The sequence below is a fragment of the Dendronephthya gigantea genome, unplaced genomic scaffold, assembly GCF_004324835.1.
Source record: "Dendronephthya gigantea isolate DGI-Jeju-01 unplaced genomic scaffold, DenGig_1.0 000030F, whole genome shotgun sequence".
In the NCBI taxonomy this organism is placed as follows: Eukaryota; Metazoa; Cnidaria; class Anthozoa; order Malacalcyonacea; family Nephtheidae; genus Dendronephthya; species Dendronephthya gigantea.
The window spans coordinates 952,729-969,786 of record NW_021163040.1 but is presented as its reverse complement, the minus strand read 5'-3'; the positions used below and the strand labels follow the sequence as shown (position 1 = coordinate 969,786).

Sequence of the window (17,058 nt, the reverse complement as noted above, 5' to 3'; positions counted from 1 at the left end):
TAAGGGGCTGTTTATATGGGTGGATCTTGGCTTCACTCATTAATGAGGGAAAGTCAGGGAGTGAGCGTTCCAGTCTTATTTGAGTTCACTGGCTCCAGGTCAGGTCCGGGCCACCTTTTACTGTCGGCCTGGATTTTGTCCAGGCCGGATAAACAACGTTCACATATACTAATATAGGCGTAGGCCTGGTCAAGGCCAGGTCAAAGCGCGTAGTGTAAACGGGGCTTTAGTCTTATAGATGGCCACTTGTTGGCGGCGTAACTATAGAACAATAATTGAACGCCCCCCCCCCCCTCGTTTATTCATATATTCAGAAGCCCGACGGATTTCTAGGGCAACCTATTACGTTTACAATTAATTAATTCGTCAGACGGAACCGAATATATGAATAAACACCCCCTCCCCAAATTATCGTCCTAGTTACACCTTTTGTTACCACTTGTCGTGGTAGCGACAAGCAATATGGGTTGATCGCATAAAAATACCATCGTTCTTCACACCTATTACTTGACATTGTAGCGACAGGTGACGACTAAGTAGAAACAAAGAAAGGGTCAGAGAGACAAGAAACTTATTGTCCTATGTTTTATTCTCGTTTATGGAAAATTTTGCATTGAACTTTCTATGTAATGGAGCACTTATTTGAGCCATAGCAAGACTGACCCCTTGGCTAGCTGTACTGGATGGAGAGTTTGAAAACAAGCTCACCTGAGGCAAAAATAGCTTCCCCGAGAAGTGAATAAAGTCATCCCCTACGTCATAATTATGCAGAGCAAGAAGCCACTTCTCCATTTACCTTTTCAACAGGGAAAAGGAGAAATAATTTTATCTTTTTTTGAGCATGAAATACGAAAAAATATATTCCGAAAATCAAAAATATTTTCGTAAAAACCAGGAGGGAGACCAGAGGTTTTTCGAATTCGGATGGCGGTATGTCAGTGGTGATTACCATGGGAAAGGGGACCAGGTGACATCACAAAGCTCAAAGTTCGCCATGTTTTTTGCTTCACTTTCTGATCAAGAGCAAGTCCTCTAGGAATTATATAGTATAGCCATAGCAGCCCAGGAAGCATGCGAAAATTATGTATACAATGTCAATGTTTATATACTATATATTGTATACTAAGTACGTATACGATGTAAACTGATGAAAACTAAAAAAAATGTTAAAAACAGAACTGTGATAGTTTTCCTGAATTCATAATTCAATCCATACATAATTTTCGCATGCTTCCTGGGCTGTCTATGGTATAGCTCAGTCAACAAGACGTGCCCGAAATTCGCAATAATTTTATTATTACTGTTATTGTGAAAATAAGGTCTAAGAGACACAATATTAGCGACTATTACATCGTTATCGATGATTATAAGCTTTCTGTCAGTATTTTTGAGCTTGTTGTTGGTTGTTGACGCCTGACGGTTGTTGTCGTTTATTAGTAAGACCGAGTGAATTCAAGATGGCGGATCATGAAGCCTTTCTTGTAGGTATGATGATCCAGGCTTCTGGCACGGAAATTTCAAAGGAAAAAAAGGAAAAATAAAAATTGCTGCCATTTTACCTACGAAATTTCCGCGTGGAGGCCTGGATCATAGCTACAAGAAAAGCTTCAGTGTCCGCCATCTTGGCTTCAAACTTTCGACAGAGTGAGCGTTCGAGTCTTATTTCAGTTCACTGGTAGTTCCCTGCTTATGTCTTCGGGGCCTGGCGGTTGTCTGCCCTCCATGCCATCAATAAAATTATTTTTTGTGCATATGGATATAGTTATGTGGTATGGGGTCCCAATTATTTATTTGTTACAAGGTTGTGCTGATGTCGCAGTGCTCGGAAGCTTTTGTCCAACTGGATAATGCTGCTCTATAACGAAGCTCTGCTATTGGGTGAAACAGTAATTGTAAAGTTCAACCAATGAAAATCATTCTTGCGAGGAGCTGCGACCCGACCCCTGTCCAAGGGGTCCAGCTGGTTGTGTTCTTGCCGTGGGATGCTCTGAAGTGAGGATTGTTTGTTTATAATGAGTGTTTAGAAAGTGGTTGTTTGCAGTCTGTTGCATAACTCCTATGTGATCTCTGTGGGTGTGTTTTTTCGATGTGTTGGTTGTCACTTGACGGAGTTGGTTCTGTGAGTTGTGTCTGGGTGGGGGAATTATTTAATCTTTGGTGAAAGGTGATTTTGGATGGCCCATTGGTTTAGTTGATGAGGTAAGGTATAATGTGTGGTATTACTTAAGGTTTTTTTACAAGGGGAGGGTTTCGTGTTAAGGTTTCTTATGGTTGTAGGTGGTGTGTTGTGGTATTGTGATTTGATGGTTAGATGTGTTTGGTGCGTACAAAGTGTTCCTTTAGATTTTTGTGTCTTTGATAAACCACGACTGGATGATTTGGCACATATAACCTTTTTTGAGAGGTTATGAATTATAATACTATTGTGTCAAGGAAGTTGACACTTTTTGTGGGGTATGTTGCCTCGAATTTGATGGTTGGGTTAAATGTATTTAGATGTATGGTAAATGTTTCAAATGCATCCTCTCCGTGTGTCCAAAGTAAAAATATATTATCATTGTATCTTTTCCACAGGAGAGCGGATATTTATGGTTCGGTGCAGATGAAAGTAAAGAGTCCTCCAGTGCACCCATGAAGATGGTGGATGAGGGTGCCATTTTGGTGGCCATAGCAGTACCATGTTTCTGGATGCAAAAGGGAAGTAATTTTTTCCTGAGTATATACTCAATAACTTCAATACATTAACTTATAAATAAATTAATTATTGATAACTAAAGCTTTAATATTCTGAAATTGCTTATATCACCACTCCTATTTTGTTAGGTTGCCTTGGCAATCGAGAAAATATGTTGCCATGGTAATAATAGAGAAAAAGGTTGCCATGCATGGTAATAGAGAAAAAAGGTTGCCATGATAATAGAGTAAAAGAAGGTAATGTGCACTAAAAATATAAAATGAGCGTGATTGAAATGAATGGCGGATGGTCCAGGAGGTTGTGTGGGGGGTTGGCACAAATCTTGTTTTAGCTCAGTTGGTTATGTGATTTCGTAGATGCTTTTTAGTTGTTTGGAATAGCCGTGCACGGGTCCAAAACGAGTTAAAATTGGTAACTAGCAAACTTGCGAATGAATATATATTAAACATTGGTTTGGGTGAAAAACTGCCATTTTAAAGCTTTTTAAAGGTATGTTGATCTCGGATTATCCTGGAAGTTCCCAAAAAATCGACTCCTAGTTTGAAGGTGAATTGGCTCAAATTAAATCTATTTTAAAAAAAAGTTAAATTTTGCTGGAATTTTAAAATATTTAAAAATATTCCGGCACATTTATAGTTGAATATGATATCCTGATTGCACTTGATAAAGAATCTTCAGAATTAATTTACGGCCTGGATCAATCAATAATTGCTAGTACAAATGCTTTCACTGCTTTTTATTTAACAAAGCCTGAAATACTGATTCGTTTTGCATTCATAAGTTATTCGTTTTATCTCCGCTCTGGCTTCGACACCTCATCCAATCTTCTTTAGATCAGCCTCCATGGAATGCTTTGTCTGTAAAACCTAAATCTAACCTGAATGCCATCCTTGTAATTTATTGAGGATTAAATTCATTTTTCTATGAATTAAAAGATACTGCAGGCTCAAGTGATTTTAGCATTTTTCGAATAGTTTTGCTGTTTATACGTGGACGCCTAAGTATCTTAAATTGCGTTGGACAGGACTTCAATAATATAATGCTCAGATCTTTTGGAATTGGTATGAGTATATTCTATATTTTTGGTTTATACATTTTTGTCTTCGAGTAGTCTTAGAGAGAAGTTTATAATGCACAATGGACATATGGCTATAATATAATGCACACTGAACATATGGCTACGGACTTTTCATATTCGAAGTTAGTGCTTGAACTGAGAGTGTTTGATCATTTTGTTCTTCGTAGGAGTGGCGTCTTGGAAAGCAAAATATTTACTCTTTCTCGCTGCATGTTTAAAAGTGAAACCGTTATATTATAATACTATGTATGCATGATAAGGTGCATGCTGTGGTTGGATTACCTTTCACACTCAAGACAACTACGGAACGTTACTTGTTTATTAAACAAGATGCATAAATAAAATGTTTTCGAATGGAAGATGAAACTATATTTAACCGCAGTCCGTTGTCAAAAACGTAAACTCCTTTTTATAATAACTTAATACCATAAGACTAGTGTTATAGCTAGAAGCAGCTAACAACTTAGTGTTAATTAACAGTCGTGTGTGTATTCATATGACGTAAAGCGATTGTTTTTTATTATAAACATGAATAAATGAACATAAATGAACACGTTCCACATCTAATAACGTGGTATGATTTTGCAACTTTTCTCAAACCATATCAACATAAAGCGGGCTATAGTTGTATAGTTATAGTCGCAGTTATATTTATGGTTTTATAGTAATTATATTATACAGAGTGTGTCATATATAACGTATGCAGCCACTTAAATTTTCATAAATATTCAGTCTTGTGATCGAATAGGAAGTGAATGTTCGTGAATATTATTAAATATATTAGAAAATATATTATATGTATAGTTGTATAGTTATATATTTGAATATACTTATATATAATTAAAATAGCGAAGCGAACGGCAACCGCAGTCGTATTTTTTCCATTGCAGTCGTCTTCAGTTTTTATCGGTCGACTGCAACCGAACCGCAACCGCATTGGACAGTACTGTAGTTTTAAAGAGAACAAATCAATCTCAATCAAATCAGATATTTTCCCTAAGACTTACCTTTTCGAGCTTTTGTAATTTTTGCAGTGCATAGTTTCGGAGCATATTTAGCTAGTAATTCCGAATTTTTCCCATTATTAAAAAAATTTATTCTGTGACAACAGTTCAACTATCGCACCGGTAAGCAATTTTGAAATCAACCTTATATGCATGAAATTGGTTCGTGCTGAAATTATTCTGCTAAGAACCAATCAGATTACAGGAAACACCAATGATATGCCACGTATACCACTAGTGATCGTTATGGACAAAGGCGTTGTTTAGAAGCCTGGCGTTTTAATGCGAGTCTTTGTGCCCTAAGTAGGGATGACGAAAATCGGAAGCCATTCGCTAAAAGAATATTTACATCTGATTGATAGATGACGTCATTTTGAGAGTATATAAGGACTTGACTTTCAAGACACTAGACCGGAATGTCGAAACGTTAGATCGTGAAAGTTAATCTTTGTTTGGTGATTACTTTCATTTATTCAAAACCAGAGTAGCGATAAAATTATGATAAAGTAGAAGCGTTGTGAACCTAAATGTTGTTCGACATTCAGAAGCACATCGTTTAACTCACTCCCGTCTATCTTATATTAATCTCGACAATATTGTCAGAAAAAAACAAAAGTGAGTAATGTCTCTGCAAGTATTTGGGTTAAAGACCAACTTGGCTGGGTCAAACTAAGCAGAGGTTAACTAACATCAGTTTATCATGATGTAAAAAACTGTTAAATATAAATGGAGATGCCTAATTGAACTAACAAGAAAATTCTGCTGATGTGCCTACTATACAAAGATTTTTGTAGCGTTATACCTGAAAAAAGTAAATACATCATAAATACATCACAATACATCACCAGCAAATGACTGACTATATTGAAAACGGTATATTACTTCATCAAGAGAAACCAATTCAGGTACCGTACATCAGTTAATAGTAGTAAGTCTTCATTAACTGAATTACTTAAAAAGGTATATAAAGGCTATTTCCATGCAGTAGAATAGTATCCAATACTGATGAGTTCCACACATCAGTACTCTGTATTCGACTGTTAACTATTGCTGTTAAAGGATATAGCAAGACATTTGACATTGCTTCCCAGCATTCGAAATAGAAACTCTGTATATAAATCATAAATGTAAAAAATACAATTTTCAGCGTTTCGACTAAGCTACAGTTCTCATCAAGGAAAAAAATGATGATGATACAACATATATGTACAAGTTATATAGTGTGTACAAGTCACATAGTTTATTGAGGAGTCATGCGTGATTCACGGTATAAAAAGCCTTTCGTATATCGAGAAAAACTGCTCCTGTCTGCACGGAGAAGTTTATTTTTTTCGAGGTAGTATCACAAGCGATTGTAAACGATTCTTTCTATAACCTTCGAAAACACTGGTAATACTGAAATGGGTCGGTGGTTGTCAAGGGCCGTCTTATCTTCGGACTTATAAATTGGTGTTATCTTGGCAGCTTTTTCAGCTGTTGGGCGAAAAAGTCCGCAAGTCAAGCAACGGTTGATAAGTGTGGTTAATGGTGATGCAATCTCTTCTGTATAATATCTTTGACTAGCTTGGGAGCGATATTATGCACACCAGCGGCTTTGGAGCCGGTGGTTGACTTTAGGGCTCTTAATACTTCTTAATTTATAACACGTGGTATTAAAGCGAAATAGTTGGTTTTCTGGGTTTCTTTAGCTTGGAGTTCGTTCGTGGTATCGGTCTGCGACCAAACAGAGTCTGTGAAGTTCAGTTGTGGCGGATTAACCATCGAGGTGGCACGCGTAAAATAATTGCAGGAAGCGTTTGCGATAGTTTGTTTATCGGAGATAGGTTTATCTGCTATGGTAAATGTTTTGCTTGTAGTCATTTTATCTTTAATTGGAAAGCATTTTTTAACCTGCCGCGTTATACGAATGTTATTTTGGGTATATTCTTATAACGATCCAAAATTAATGGCACTCTATATGACAATGGTCATGCAAATGCACGGTTTGATTTTTCTTTTCCGAAACCAGGGCAGTATTTCTAATTTCTAATCATCCGCCATCTTGAATACAAACACGTGCAGCTGTCGGTGCATGGGTAGAACGTAGTTTTCCAGCCCGGTTAAAGCGGGCCAGCTCGGGCCCAAAACACAATAGATAACTTTCTTTTTCTACGAGAAACCCCTAATAAATATGAGAATTCTTAAAATTATTTTACTTTCGTATAGATCTAAATATAAATAAGTATATTTGCTGTGAAAAGGAATGATTACTTAAAACGTGCAGCAAAACAGGTCGAATCAAAAACTTTTTATACGACCAATTTAAAAAACTTACCAACATTGCTCTGAGCACAAAATTAATGCGTGGGCTATTTATTTCTTTTTTTATTATAGTATCCAAGAAACCGGTGGCGTGTTTCAAATCATTTGCGTTGGTATTTCTTGCCCTGCCTGGTTACCTACTTTACATATTTCATACGAGCGACAAATATGAGAATAATAAAAATGTTTTTCCAATCAAAAATCAAACGTTCACAATTCTTAACTGGTGTCCAACTTTCTTCAGCAGTGAAATGCGTGAACCGGTTAACCTTTATGTCGACAACTGTTTCATAACAAGAGATAGGTCACTACTTGATGTTAGTGATTTTGTTGTAATAGATGTGAGAGAATTAGGCGGCCACCTCCAATATATGCCACAAAGTCGATCAACATGGCAACGATGGATATACTTCAACGTAGAGTCGCCGTTCCATGCCATTCTGAAACCTGTTGGTTTTACAATGAGCGATTTTAGGGGGAAATATGCGTTCAACTGGACAATGACTTATCGTACGGATGCTGATGTCCCGATGTTACACGGTTGGAAGCTGAACAAAAGCGAGAATGAGAAAAAAGAGACAGATATAGACGGCATTGTGCGAAATAAAACCAAACTTGCAGCTGTATTATTGAGTAATTGCTATTATGTAAAAAATGGAAGAGGTCAGTTTGTAAAGGAGCTACAAAAATACATGGAGGTCGACGTCTATGGGAAATGCGGTGATGAAAAACTAAAATGTGAAGGGTACTACATTAACAAAGGCTGCGAGAAAATTAAAACTTACAAGTTTTATCTAGCATTTGAAAACTCGAACTGCCGCGACTATATTTCTGAGAAAATGTGGATGCAGGGATTTGATAACTATGCTGTCCCAGTTGTGATGGGCGCTTACAAAGAAGACTATATAGAGCATGTTCGTGTACCTCCGAACTCAATCATTCATGTTAATGACTTTGATTCGCCAAAGGAGCTGGCAGAATATTTGAAAATGCTGGACAAAAACGACACAGCTTATAGAGAGCTGCACAAGTGGCGAGAAACGTACAAAGTTGGTTATGAGTTTCGTTTCATGGGCACCTACGCATGGAGTACCCTATGTTCAAAGCTGAACAAGCTGAACAGTAAATTCATCGAGGAACCAAAGTGGCACAAAACCATTACAGACTTTGAACATCCCAGCAAAGACTGTTATCTGCATAAGTGGGTGAAAAAACAATGCAATAATAACCCATATAATTGTCGTTAGAGGAACTTACACGGAAAGTCCGAATTATTGGATATTATGGCGATTTTACCTCAAACTTGTCCTCATACTGAATTCACTTGCAATTTTATTTATTTACCAATGACTTGATTTGGGCGAATTTAAATTCAAAATCATAGGATGAAAGGAGGCTTCGTTGCGGGCAAAAATGGCCCTAGAATTTGGCATCATCATTGTCATTATTCTTTATCAATCATAGCTATATAATCTTTGTTTTTTCTCTTTAATAGTATACGTTTTCCATGACTACACTTATTACTAGACCTAAAATGCTTGCGCTGTCGTCGTCGGCATGACAAAATGGTACCAGTTAACGGTTATTTTCTTCATAGCATACTTGAAAGTACCGGTAACGCTTTGGTAAGTTGTCTACAAAACTTTTAAATGGTTTGAAGGTTGACTTTATAGCCCAGTTTACACTACACCCAATTTACCGGACTACACGGCTAAAATGGGTACCAGTGCCTATTTTATCATTACCCGTAAATTGACTGGGTCTTGGTGTGTTTTGTTTGAAAGAAACTATTTTATATCAAACTGGGAAAGAAAGAAGAAACTCTAAAAGAAATTATTTTTTATCAATCCGGGACTAGTTTTTGCTTACCAAAAATCATCCACTGTACGGTCTAGACAGGAATCTTCAGACCTGAATATTCCTATACGGATGAAACAGACTGTATAGTTAACTTCTGTATCTTCTATATTTGCTCTTTCTATATGATATTGCGCACTCTCTAGTACTTCGTAAATCAACGTTGAATTAGAGTACTTCACCTGTAATCCTCAAATTACCCCAACCCCCTCATGTAGAAGAAACGGCGAAGAAATATAATCTGGTTTACTCTCCGTTTAAAATATACATGGTTTGGACAATAAATAAAAGTACAATACAACTCATTAACTATGTTATTGTCCTGGTTTATGTAAAATGGTTCCTTTCTCGTCACGTGTCTATTGAATTTTAGCCAAATTTACCAATGGCATTCGTCTTGCTAAGCTCATCAACCTTCAGTTTAAAAATATGTTAATTATAAGATTGCTATTGGTTTATCTGTACAAAATACAGATAGAGACATGTGATGAGAAAGGAACAACTTTTTGCATAAATCTACCTAACATAGTTAATGAGTTGCATGGTAGTTTTATGTGGTCTCCAAACTGTTATAAACTCAGAACACAACTCAGGTGTGTGTGGATACATATATTAAAGAAGATTCCGTCGACTACATACAGCAGAATATTTACACGAGTTTATATAGCAAATCTTTTTGGGTTTTTTACTTGATTAACATAACAATACTTAATTGTTTAATTCGCATAATGAGTTTATATTAGTTTCGCCTATAACTACAATATATGTCAATAATGATCTCACAACACAAACCATGTATATTTTATGTATTAACAGTTGAGCCAATCCGTAAAAACAAACGTCCCCCTATATTTTCATTGTCTAATGGGCAAACGCTTCCCAACCTCTAGCCCTTCACACAAATTGTTCAACCGAAAAGCAGCCAAGGGTAGCTACATGCAGTTGCATGCCAAACGTTTTCTTTTTAAATGTTATTTTCTGACTTGCGGAAATAGACTTACTTCGTTAAAAATACAAAACAAACGCACCGTACCATTACTCTACTGTTTGTGTCACCACAAAGTGCAAGACTGCGACATTTCAGAAATCGTTCTTATTCAGATGGAGTATGGAATACACTACCAATTTAATAATTTTAATTCAAATTACACAAGGGCCTCTTGGGCCTGTTAGTGTAATTATGATTATACGAGCAAACAAAGGGAGAAATATATGGGAAAACAAATGGTAAAGCTTGTCTTACCGTGCTCTAACTCACATTTCAACGTTTCCGGAACCGGAAATGGAGAGAAACGAAAAAGAAACAAGCCTGGGTCACATGACTTGGCCTATAAGTACGTGCCCCCCCGGCGCCTCATCGGCTATTTTTTAAAACGTCTGAAAAAAGGAGAAATATAGGATAATAACGATATCTATTTCTATTTATCCATATAACAATTTATGTATTCAATCCCAAATATGTACTTCAAAGAAGGAGTACTTCAAATAAATTATAGAACCTACAATCATGTGCAAAAATTATTGAGACATGGTCCTTACACCTAGTATCTACCCCCCTCTCCCCCCAAAACAATGTTGTTCCTATGATACCAAGCCATTTGATTTGCCGAAAATATCATTCTCAACATTGTTAATGGGGAAAGGAGGAAATAGTCAATAATTAAAAGAAATACGTGACAAAATAGTTTTCAAAATGGAAAAAACGTGTTTAAAATACGTAAAGTCTCATAATTTTTGCACATGATTGTAGTTGCGTGTGTTAAGGAAACTAAACCAATAAGACAAAGCTTGGTCCATATTTCTTGCCAGTATAAACCTAATAATGTGGGCTGTTATAATGTCTATTTTCTCGGACTTTAGAAGACCTTGCATGTCAACAGTTTATCCTATGGTGTTTAATGTAAAGGTCGAGAGTTGGAACTTTCAGCTTTTTTAGTTGTCCGCTTCGATACATATTTTCCAAGTCATAGTCAGCATACGTCTTCTCCGTTCTTCATTCCGGATTTTTCTTCTGGATCCTTTTTTTTCTGTCTCTTCAGTTCTAACTGACTTGAATGACTAATATAGCTCTTCACAAGCTTAGTTTTAGTTAAGAATTTGTCAGAGAATTCACTGATAGCATCTTACGTTTCCTGCTGACCTTTCTTTTCTCTTTTTTTTGCTTGTGTATAGGAAAGGACAAGAATTGCATATACATCTAAAATAAGCAACGAGTTATTGGAAGATTATTGTCAAACTTACCTGCATTGAAATACTTAATTGGAGCTGTGCTCTTGGCTGGAAGTCATCCACTTTCCTATTAGGGGTAGGTGTCTACTACCATTACTAAGTGATGATGCAATACAATACCTGGAGATGGTTAGATTAAGATCAGAGCACAGCACAGATGAGAGCAGAGGTGATGTCCTTTCCACCGAGTCTTGTCATCTGATAAAGACCCAAGGGTTGGAGCATACCTGGAATGTTCAAATGGTTTGCCCCTTCTTGAGCATTTATCTGGTCACTCTGACACTTGAAAATTGTTTTACATTGTTGCAACAAACTGAGATCAAATGCCTGCTTCTTATATTTATTCCTTCCAGTAGCAGCAGAAGGTTGGTAACTGGGGGGGGGGGGTTCTGCATCATTAACTTTTTTTGAAATCGATTGTTTTTACAGTCTGTGAAAATGAATATATAAATATGTGCCCTTCTCCAATTTATTGATCTTCCTATATAGCTCTGCAACTGTTTCTGGAAATGACCAGTTTTTGAAGTTTTTTATATACATTTACACAAAATAATTAAATACAGGATAAGCATGATTGACAGTTGGCACAAAAAAAATAAATACGACTCTCCCCCAATGAACTGTTCCCTAACTTAAAATGATTTGCTATTTTTCTCAAACAGTCACCATAGCCAATAATAATATATGAAACTAAGTAAAGGATACTCCGCCAAAAGGATGTCATTTGGTTATCTCGTGATATTCGTGATGAATATAAATTATCTCAGGATATCCATTCATCTAAACTTGAAAATATTAAGTACCATAAATAATTAGAAGCTCTCATAGCATCAAGAAATGCATGCCCCGTTACGGACAAGGCGGGTAAGATCTTCTAAGTCGCCCTGGATTACGCCTGAATTAAAAAGTCAATAGTATGAAAGAGATGTTTTAAAAAAAAAGCTTTTAAAGATATTTGCGACTGGACTGCTTTTAAGAAAGCTCGAAATTCTGTAAACAATGAAATTAAACTTGCGAAGAGAACCTATTATAATTATGAATGCTTTGGGGTATCATTAATGAATTGACCTCAAGGAAACAGAACAGTTCACATGTAAATTTGAACTGTTCTGGCATAAGCCATGTATTTGCACTTGAAACAAATAACAAATACACGAATTCGTATTAGTATAGCCTGTTACGCGTTTGATAAAAACAAGAACAAAATATTAAATTGCAAAATATTAGTGCACCTAAACTGTCTTGACACTTTTCGTTCAGAATTTCTCTGTTTTTCATCTCGTAATGGATCGTCGATAACGTCAGTCCATTACGGGAAAGTGTAATGGACCGCTGAAAATTCTTCTCAGCCAATCACTGAGCTCCATTTCACCGGAAGTGACGTTTGCCATATAATAATAAAGTATAATCGTTCTCCAATGGACGGGAAAATTATGGAGTTTTATACGTTCACTAGTTGTGAGCCATGCTCAGCCATGTTACAGACACTGACTCTACTGTTCCAGTCTATGTGGATCGAAGGTCAACTCCCACAGGAGTTCAAGGATGCCAGCATCGTCCACATCTACAAGAGAAAAGGCAACCGCCAGTCCTGCGACAATATCCCATGAGTTATCTCGGGCAACTGTAAAGAAAAGGTTATAAATTATATGTTTCGCATTTGTAGTCAGGTAGGCTGCCTTTTCCATGGCCTTCTCCTCCCCCTTACAAGAATGGGTACAAGGTTGGTAATCGTAGAGAAGCGATGCGCACACCGAGATAATAAAATCGAATTTGCGAAGTGTTTACATCTGGGAAGCTACAAATACCTTCATGAACATTATGGTCATTAACTAATTTAACTTCGTCTCTTGATGTGTAAGGTCGAATGTGGTCAGAACTTTTCACGGTTAGCTATTTGAAAATGGCAAAGTGTTTACCATGTTTATTAGTTAACAATTTACATTATAAACTGGCCAATAGGCAATATTATAAACTCTGTGTAATATGTTGTGTAATATTAAATTTAAAACCTGACCAAATAAACAGAAGACCGGGTTGTTGAAGCTACAGATTTTCTGGTGAAAAAAACACTGTCACACTGATACATTAACAAGCGAACCCCAATATTTTAAATAATTTCAATATCAAAACACCCTGGCATATATTCTTGCAATAAAAAGCATGAATAAGAGCACTGGGAGCGCTCTATATAAACATGTAAATATTTTATTTAATTGACCGGATACCGTAATTAGCGCGCGCCAAAATCAAACATTTGATTTTCCTTTATAATTGGCGGATTTGTATACACGAACTGTATATGCCTTCCGCAAAAACATCTATTGAAAGACTGCATTCGTCAAATCTCTGCAGTTAGTGCCATGCGGCGTTTAGCCGAAGAAACCTCTGTCCAACATATATTGTAAAACCAAATAAAACCGAGGATAAAACATATAAACAGCGGAATTAACGGATCGGCCAAAGGTTAACTCTGTAGTTATATGTATCTTTACCTTCAAATTGCGCACAATATAATCCTCAAAACCCATTTCCACCAACTACTCTTTTAATCCGTCAATTGATTTTTCCATCTTTTTGGCTTTTAACGTCCAGAGCAGATTATTCAACAGATTTTAACGCACAACAGACTCAGCTGCGACTTACCAGTTACGCGTCAGGAACCAAAGACTAAAATTCATACATTCGCATGCAGTGCTTCCACTACGCAAATTATTCACTTTACTCTTTTACTCGTGAATTGTGTAAAATTACTAGCAAATGATCATGTTGAGTAATTTTACTCAATACTTGAGTAAAACCGTTAAACTGAAGCATTCATTTTACTCAGACCTTGAGTAAAATGTAATTGCAAATAATCAGTTTACTCAATGTTTGAGTAAATTATCAAGTTTTATCGTAAAATTGAGTTATTTCACTCAATGCATGTAAGTATAATTACTCGGCTTGTTGAGTATAGCATCCTAAGTTACTCAAAACAATTTACTCAAACATTTGCGTAAACACTTTACTCAAAATTTTGAGTGGAACTCCTCGATATTCGCGTAAATCTACGCATGAATTGAGTAAAAATAACGTTTTACTCAACTTTTTGAGTAATTTTACTCGAATTCAAAAACACTTTTTTACGAACGAACTTTAACAATACTTACATCGTACTATAACCTGGACAGTATACTCGACTTGAGAAGCAATATTTTTCGCGACACATTTGTAATTTCCATTGTCCCATCTCGATACCTTGGGATTTATATATTCGGCTGAGCCTTTATCTTTCTTGACATTTTTCGTTAACTCGATGCTACCATTGTACCAGCTGACCTCTGGAATGGGCCTTCCGGTAGCTTTGCAACCCAATCTTATTTCTTCACCTTCGCGGAGTAGCCGTGTGTCTGGAGGATGGCTAGTCAAATTTAAATAACACTCTTACATCTCTCTTGAACGAGTCAACTTGAATATTATGCACTGAATATATAGTCGTACCAGTATCTTTGTATTATAAGGTTAAAAATATTTAGTTCGCTTCTTGAGTAAAACGATAGACTTGCTTTCTATTCTCAACAAGCTAAACGGGCTTGATACAACCGGCCCCTGGGCTTATTGACCGCCGTAAACTTTGAAAAACTGAATTTACGTGGTGTTTCCGCAAACAAACGTACAAATTAGTAGCACTCAAGAGTTACATATTTCGGAAAAACTAATATTATAAAACTTCTTATTTTAGCGATAACAGTAAATTTCTAAAGTAAAGTGCAATAGTATGTTCTGATTGACCTAAAGTTAATTGAAACGAATCTTCTGAAATCACAGGCAAAAATTTAAGCATTTCAATTGCATTCTTCGTTTGTTTTCTTTTAACTATATATATATAACGATATTTTTATTTGCCACCCGAAATGACGAAAGGCAAAAAGTACGAAGTATATGATGTAGCTTGCCAGAGCTCAAAAGTATTCTATAGACACATGTTATATTAAAAATGTTTACCATGCACAATGTAAATTACTGCGGTACTGCATGAATATGCACCACGACATTTATGTTATATACCTAATTGTTCATTTAAAAAGAGATTGCTCACAGCCTCACATTAACCACCTGCCGCTTGAAAATAGAAGAGCAATAAATGATTCATCCGCAGTTTTGCGTGTTTTTTTATGCATGATATAGCTATTGCACATGAAACGTCAGATACAAATGATTGTCAGACTATAATATCAATCAAGCCGTAAAAATTAAGCTAAATACAAACAGTTGGAACTACAACGTGGACGAAGTTGTCGTCTGTTCTGCGCTAGCTAGCTTTTATGCCAAGTCTGTTCTGCGCTAGCTACAATCCTGGCCAAAACCATCGACTACACTCTGAATGATTTGTAGTTTTTTACGCAAAGAAATAATATTTCTGTTTCGTTTCCCCCTCCCCTCGCCCCCTAACCCCCCTTAATCAATGTTGAATCTATGCTAAATGCTTGAATGAGTTATAGCACATCACTCAACATTGATTTGTGGGGGAAAGGGGGAGAATTTTGGAATAAATCCCGCGACTGCTGACTGTATAGTGTCAATTAACACACAGGGTGTGACCAGGATTGTAGCTTTTTTGGGCCAACATTACGAATGAAATTAAAATAGTATCGATTACTCTATTCATTTAGCCCGAAGTAATTCAACGTCAAAATATACTAAAATTGGTGCTAAAATAAATAGAGAATCAACGGCTACAGAAATGTTATATATATATATATATATATATATTATATATATATATATATATATAATATTATATATATATATATATATATATATATATATATATATATATATATATATATGTATTGTGGATCTTGGAAAGGTTGTCCGAAAATATATACATATATACAAATAGTTGTGACATGTGACCACATATTTCCATCACGTGTCATATCTAATTACGCATGCAAACGCTGCAAAATTGCTTCAAGGTTATTGCTTAGTTGGGATATTTTTGTTGTAAAATGCCTAAGCCGTATTCAGACGATATAAGATGGGGGATTGTGTGGCAGAAATTATTTTATAACAGGTCTTCAACCAGAGTTGCTGTCGATTTGTTTGTTTCGCCAAGGACAGTAGATCGAGTTTTCAACCTGTTTATTAATACTGGTAACGTTACTTCGCCCCATAAGTTTGGCAGGCCTCTTTGTAGCACAACACTTTACCAGCATGAAGAACTGGCAATATGTGAAATAATTCTCAGATATCCAGAGCTATACCTTAGGGAAATCGCCGATCAATTAGAAAACGCTGACATTCGGTGATAAATGGGCTCTCAAATAAAAGAAATGAAGGTATATTTTACTAATAGCCTGTTGTCACATTGTGTATGCTTTGCCAGCTATTGATTTAACGAAGCGTTCGCAGCGTTTGCATGCGTAATTAAGTGCGACACGTGATGGAAATACGTGGTCACATGTCACAACTATTTGTATATATGTATATATTTTCGGACAACCTTCCCAAGATCCACAATATATATATATATATATATATATATATATATATATATATATATATATATATATATATATATATATATATATATATATATATATATATATATATATATATATATATATATATATATGTATAAAATACTGCATGGTGCACGAAATACCGTTGTTGCAATGTTGCAAATATTGCATCATTCAAAATACCTATATAATAGTAAAAGTAGCCGATCCATTTCCAAAAAAATATTAAGTTTCCTTTCTCTAATCGCATGCTTGTACCTGACTGGTAAATTTGATTGGTAGATTGCATGGTCAGCACCATGAAAACAAAAGCCACTTATCGATTCAAACAAACAAGAAGTTAATTAATTTTTTCATGAATAAATTCATCGTTTTTTAATAATATTT

General features: G+C 35.9%; 1 protein-coding gene and 1 long non-coding RNA gene across 2 annotated transcripts; one reads left to right on the top strand and one right to left on the bottom strand.

Annotated features, from left to right (window-relative positions):
- The first annotated feature begins 3,688 nt into the window (after nucleotides 1-3,688).
- On the top strand, nucleotides 3,689-8,536 carry LOC114524192 (glycoprotein 3-alpha-L-fucosyltransferase A-like). Its single transcript, XM_028545327.1, has 2 exons — nucleotides 3,689-3,756; nucleotides 7,151-8,536. The coding sequence occupies exons 1-2, from the start codon at nucleotides 3,735-3,737 to the stop codon at nucleotides 8,323-8,325; spliced, it is 1,197 nt and encodes a 398-aa protein (XP_028401128.1). The 5' UTR covers nucleotides 3,689-3,734; the 3' UTR covers nucleotides 8,326-8,536.
- Nucleotides 8,537-10,614: 2,078 nt separating this feature from the next.
- On the bottom strand, nucleotides 10,615-12,501 carry LOC114524197. Its single transcript, XR_003687084.1, has 3 exons — nucleotides 12,397-12,501; nucleotides 11,870-11,944; nucleotides 10,615-11,013 (listed from the first exon to the last, which is right to left on the bottom strand). It is a non-coding gene; the product is annotated as an uncharacterized LOC114524197 (long non-coding RNA).
- Between the last annotated feature and the right edge of the window lie 4,557 nt (nucleotides 12,502-17,058).

What these genes read in the sequence shown, in the direction of transcription:
- LOC114524192 (XM_028545327.1), top strand. Translation starts at nt 3,735, where the DNA reads ATGCTCAGATCTTTTGGAATTG. An exon ending in GCTCAGATCTTTTGGAATTG is followed by an intron (nt 3,757 to 7,150) that starts GTATGAGTATAT and finishes TTTTTATTATAG; the next exon opens with TATCCAAGAAACCGGTGGCG.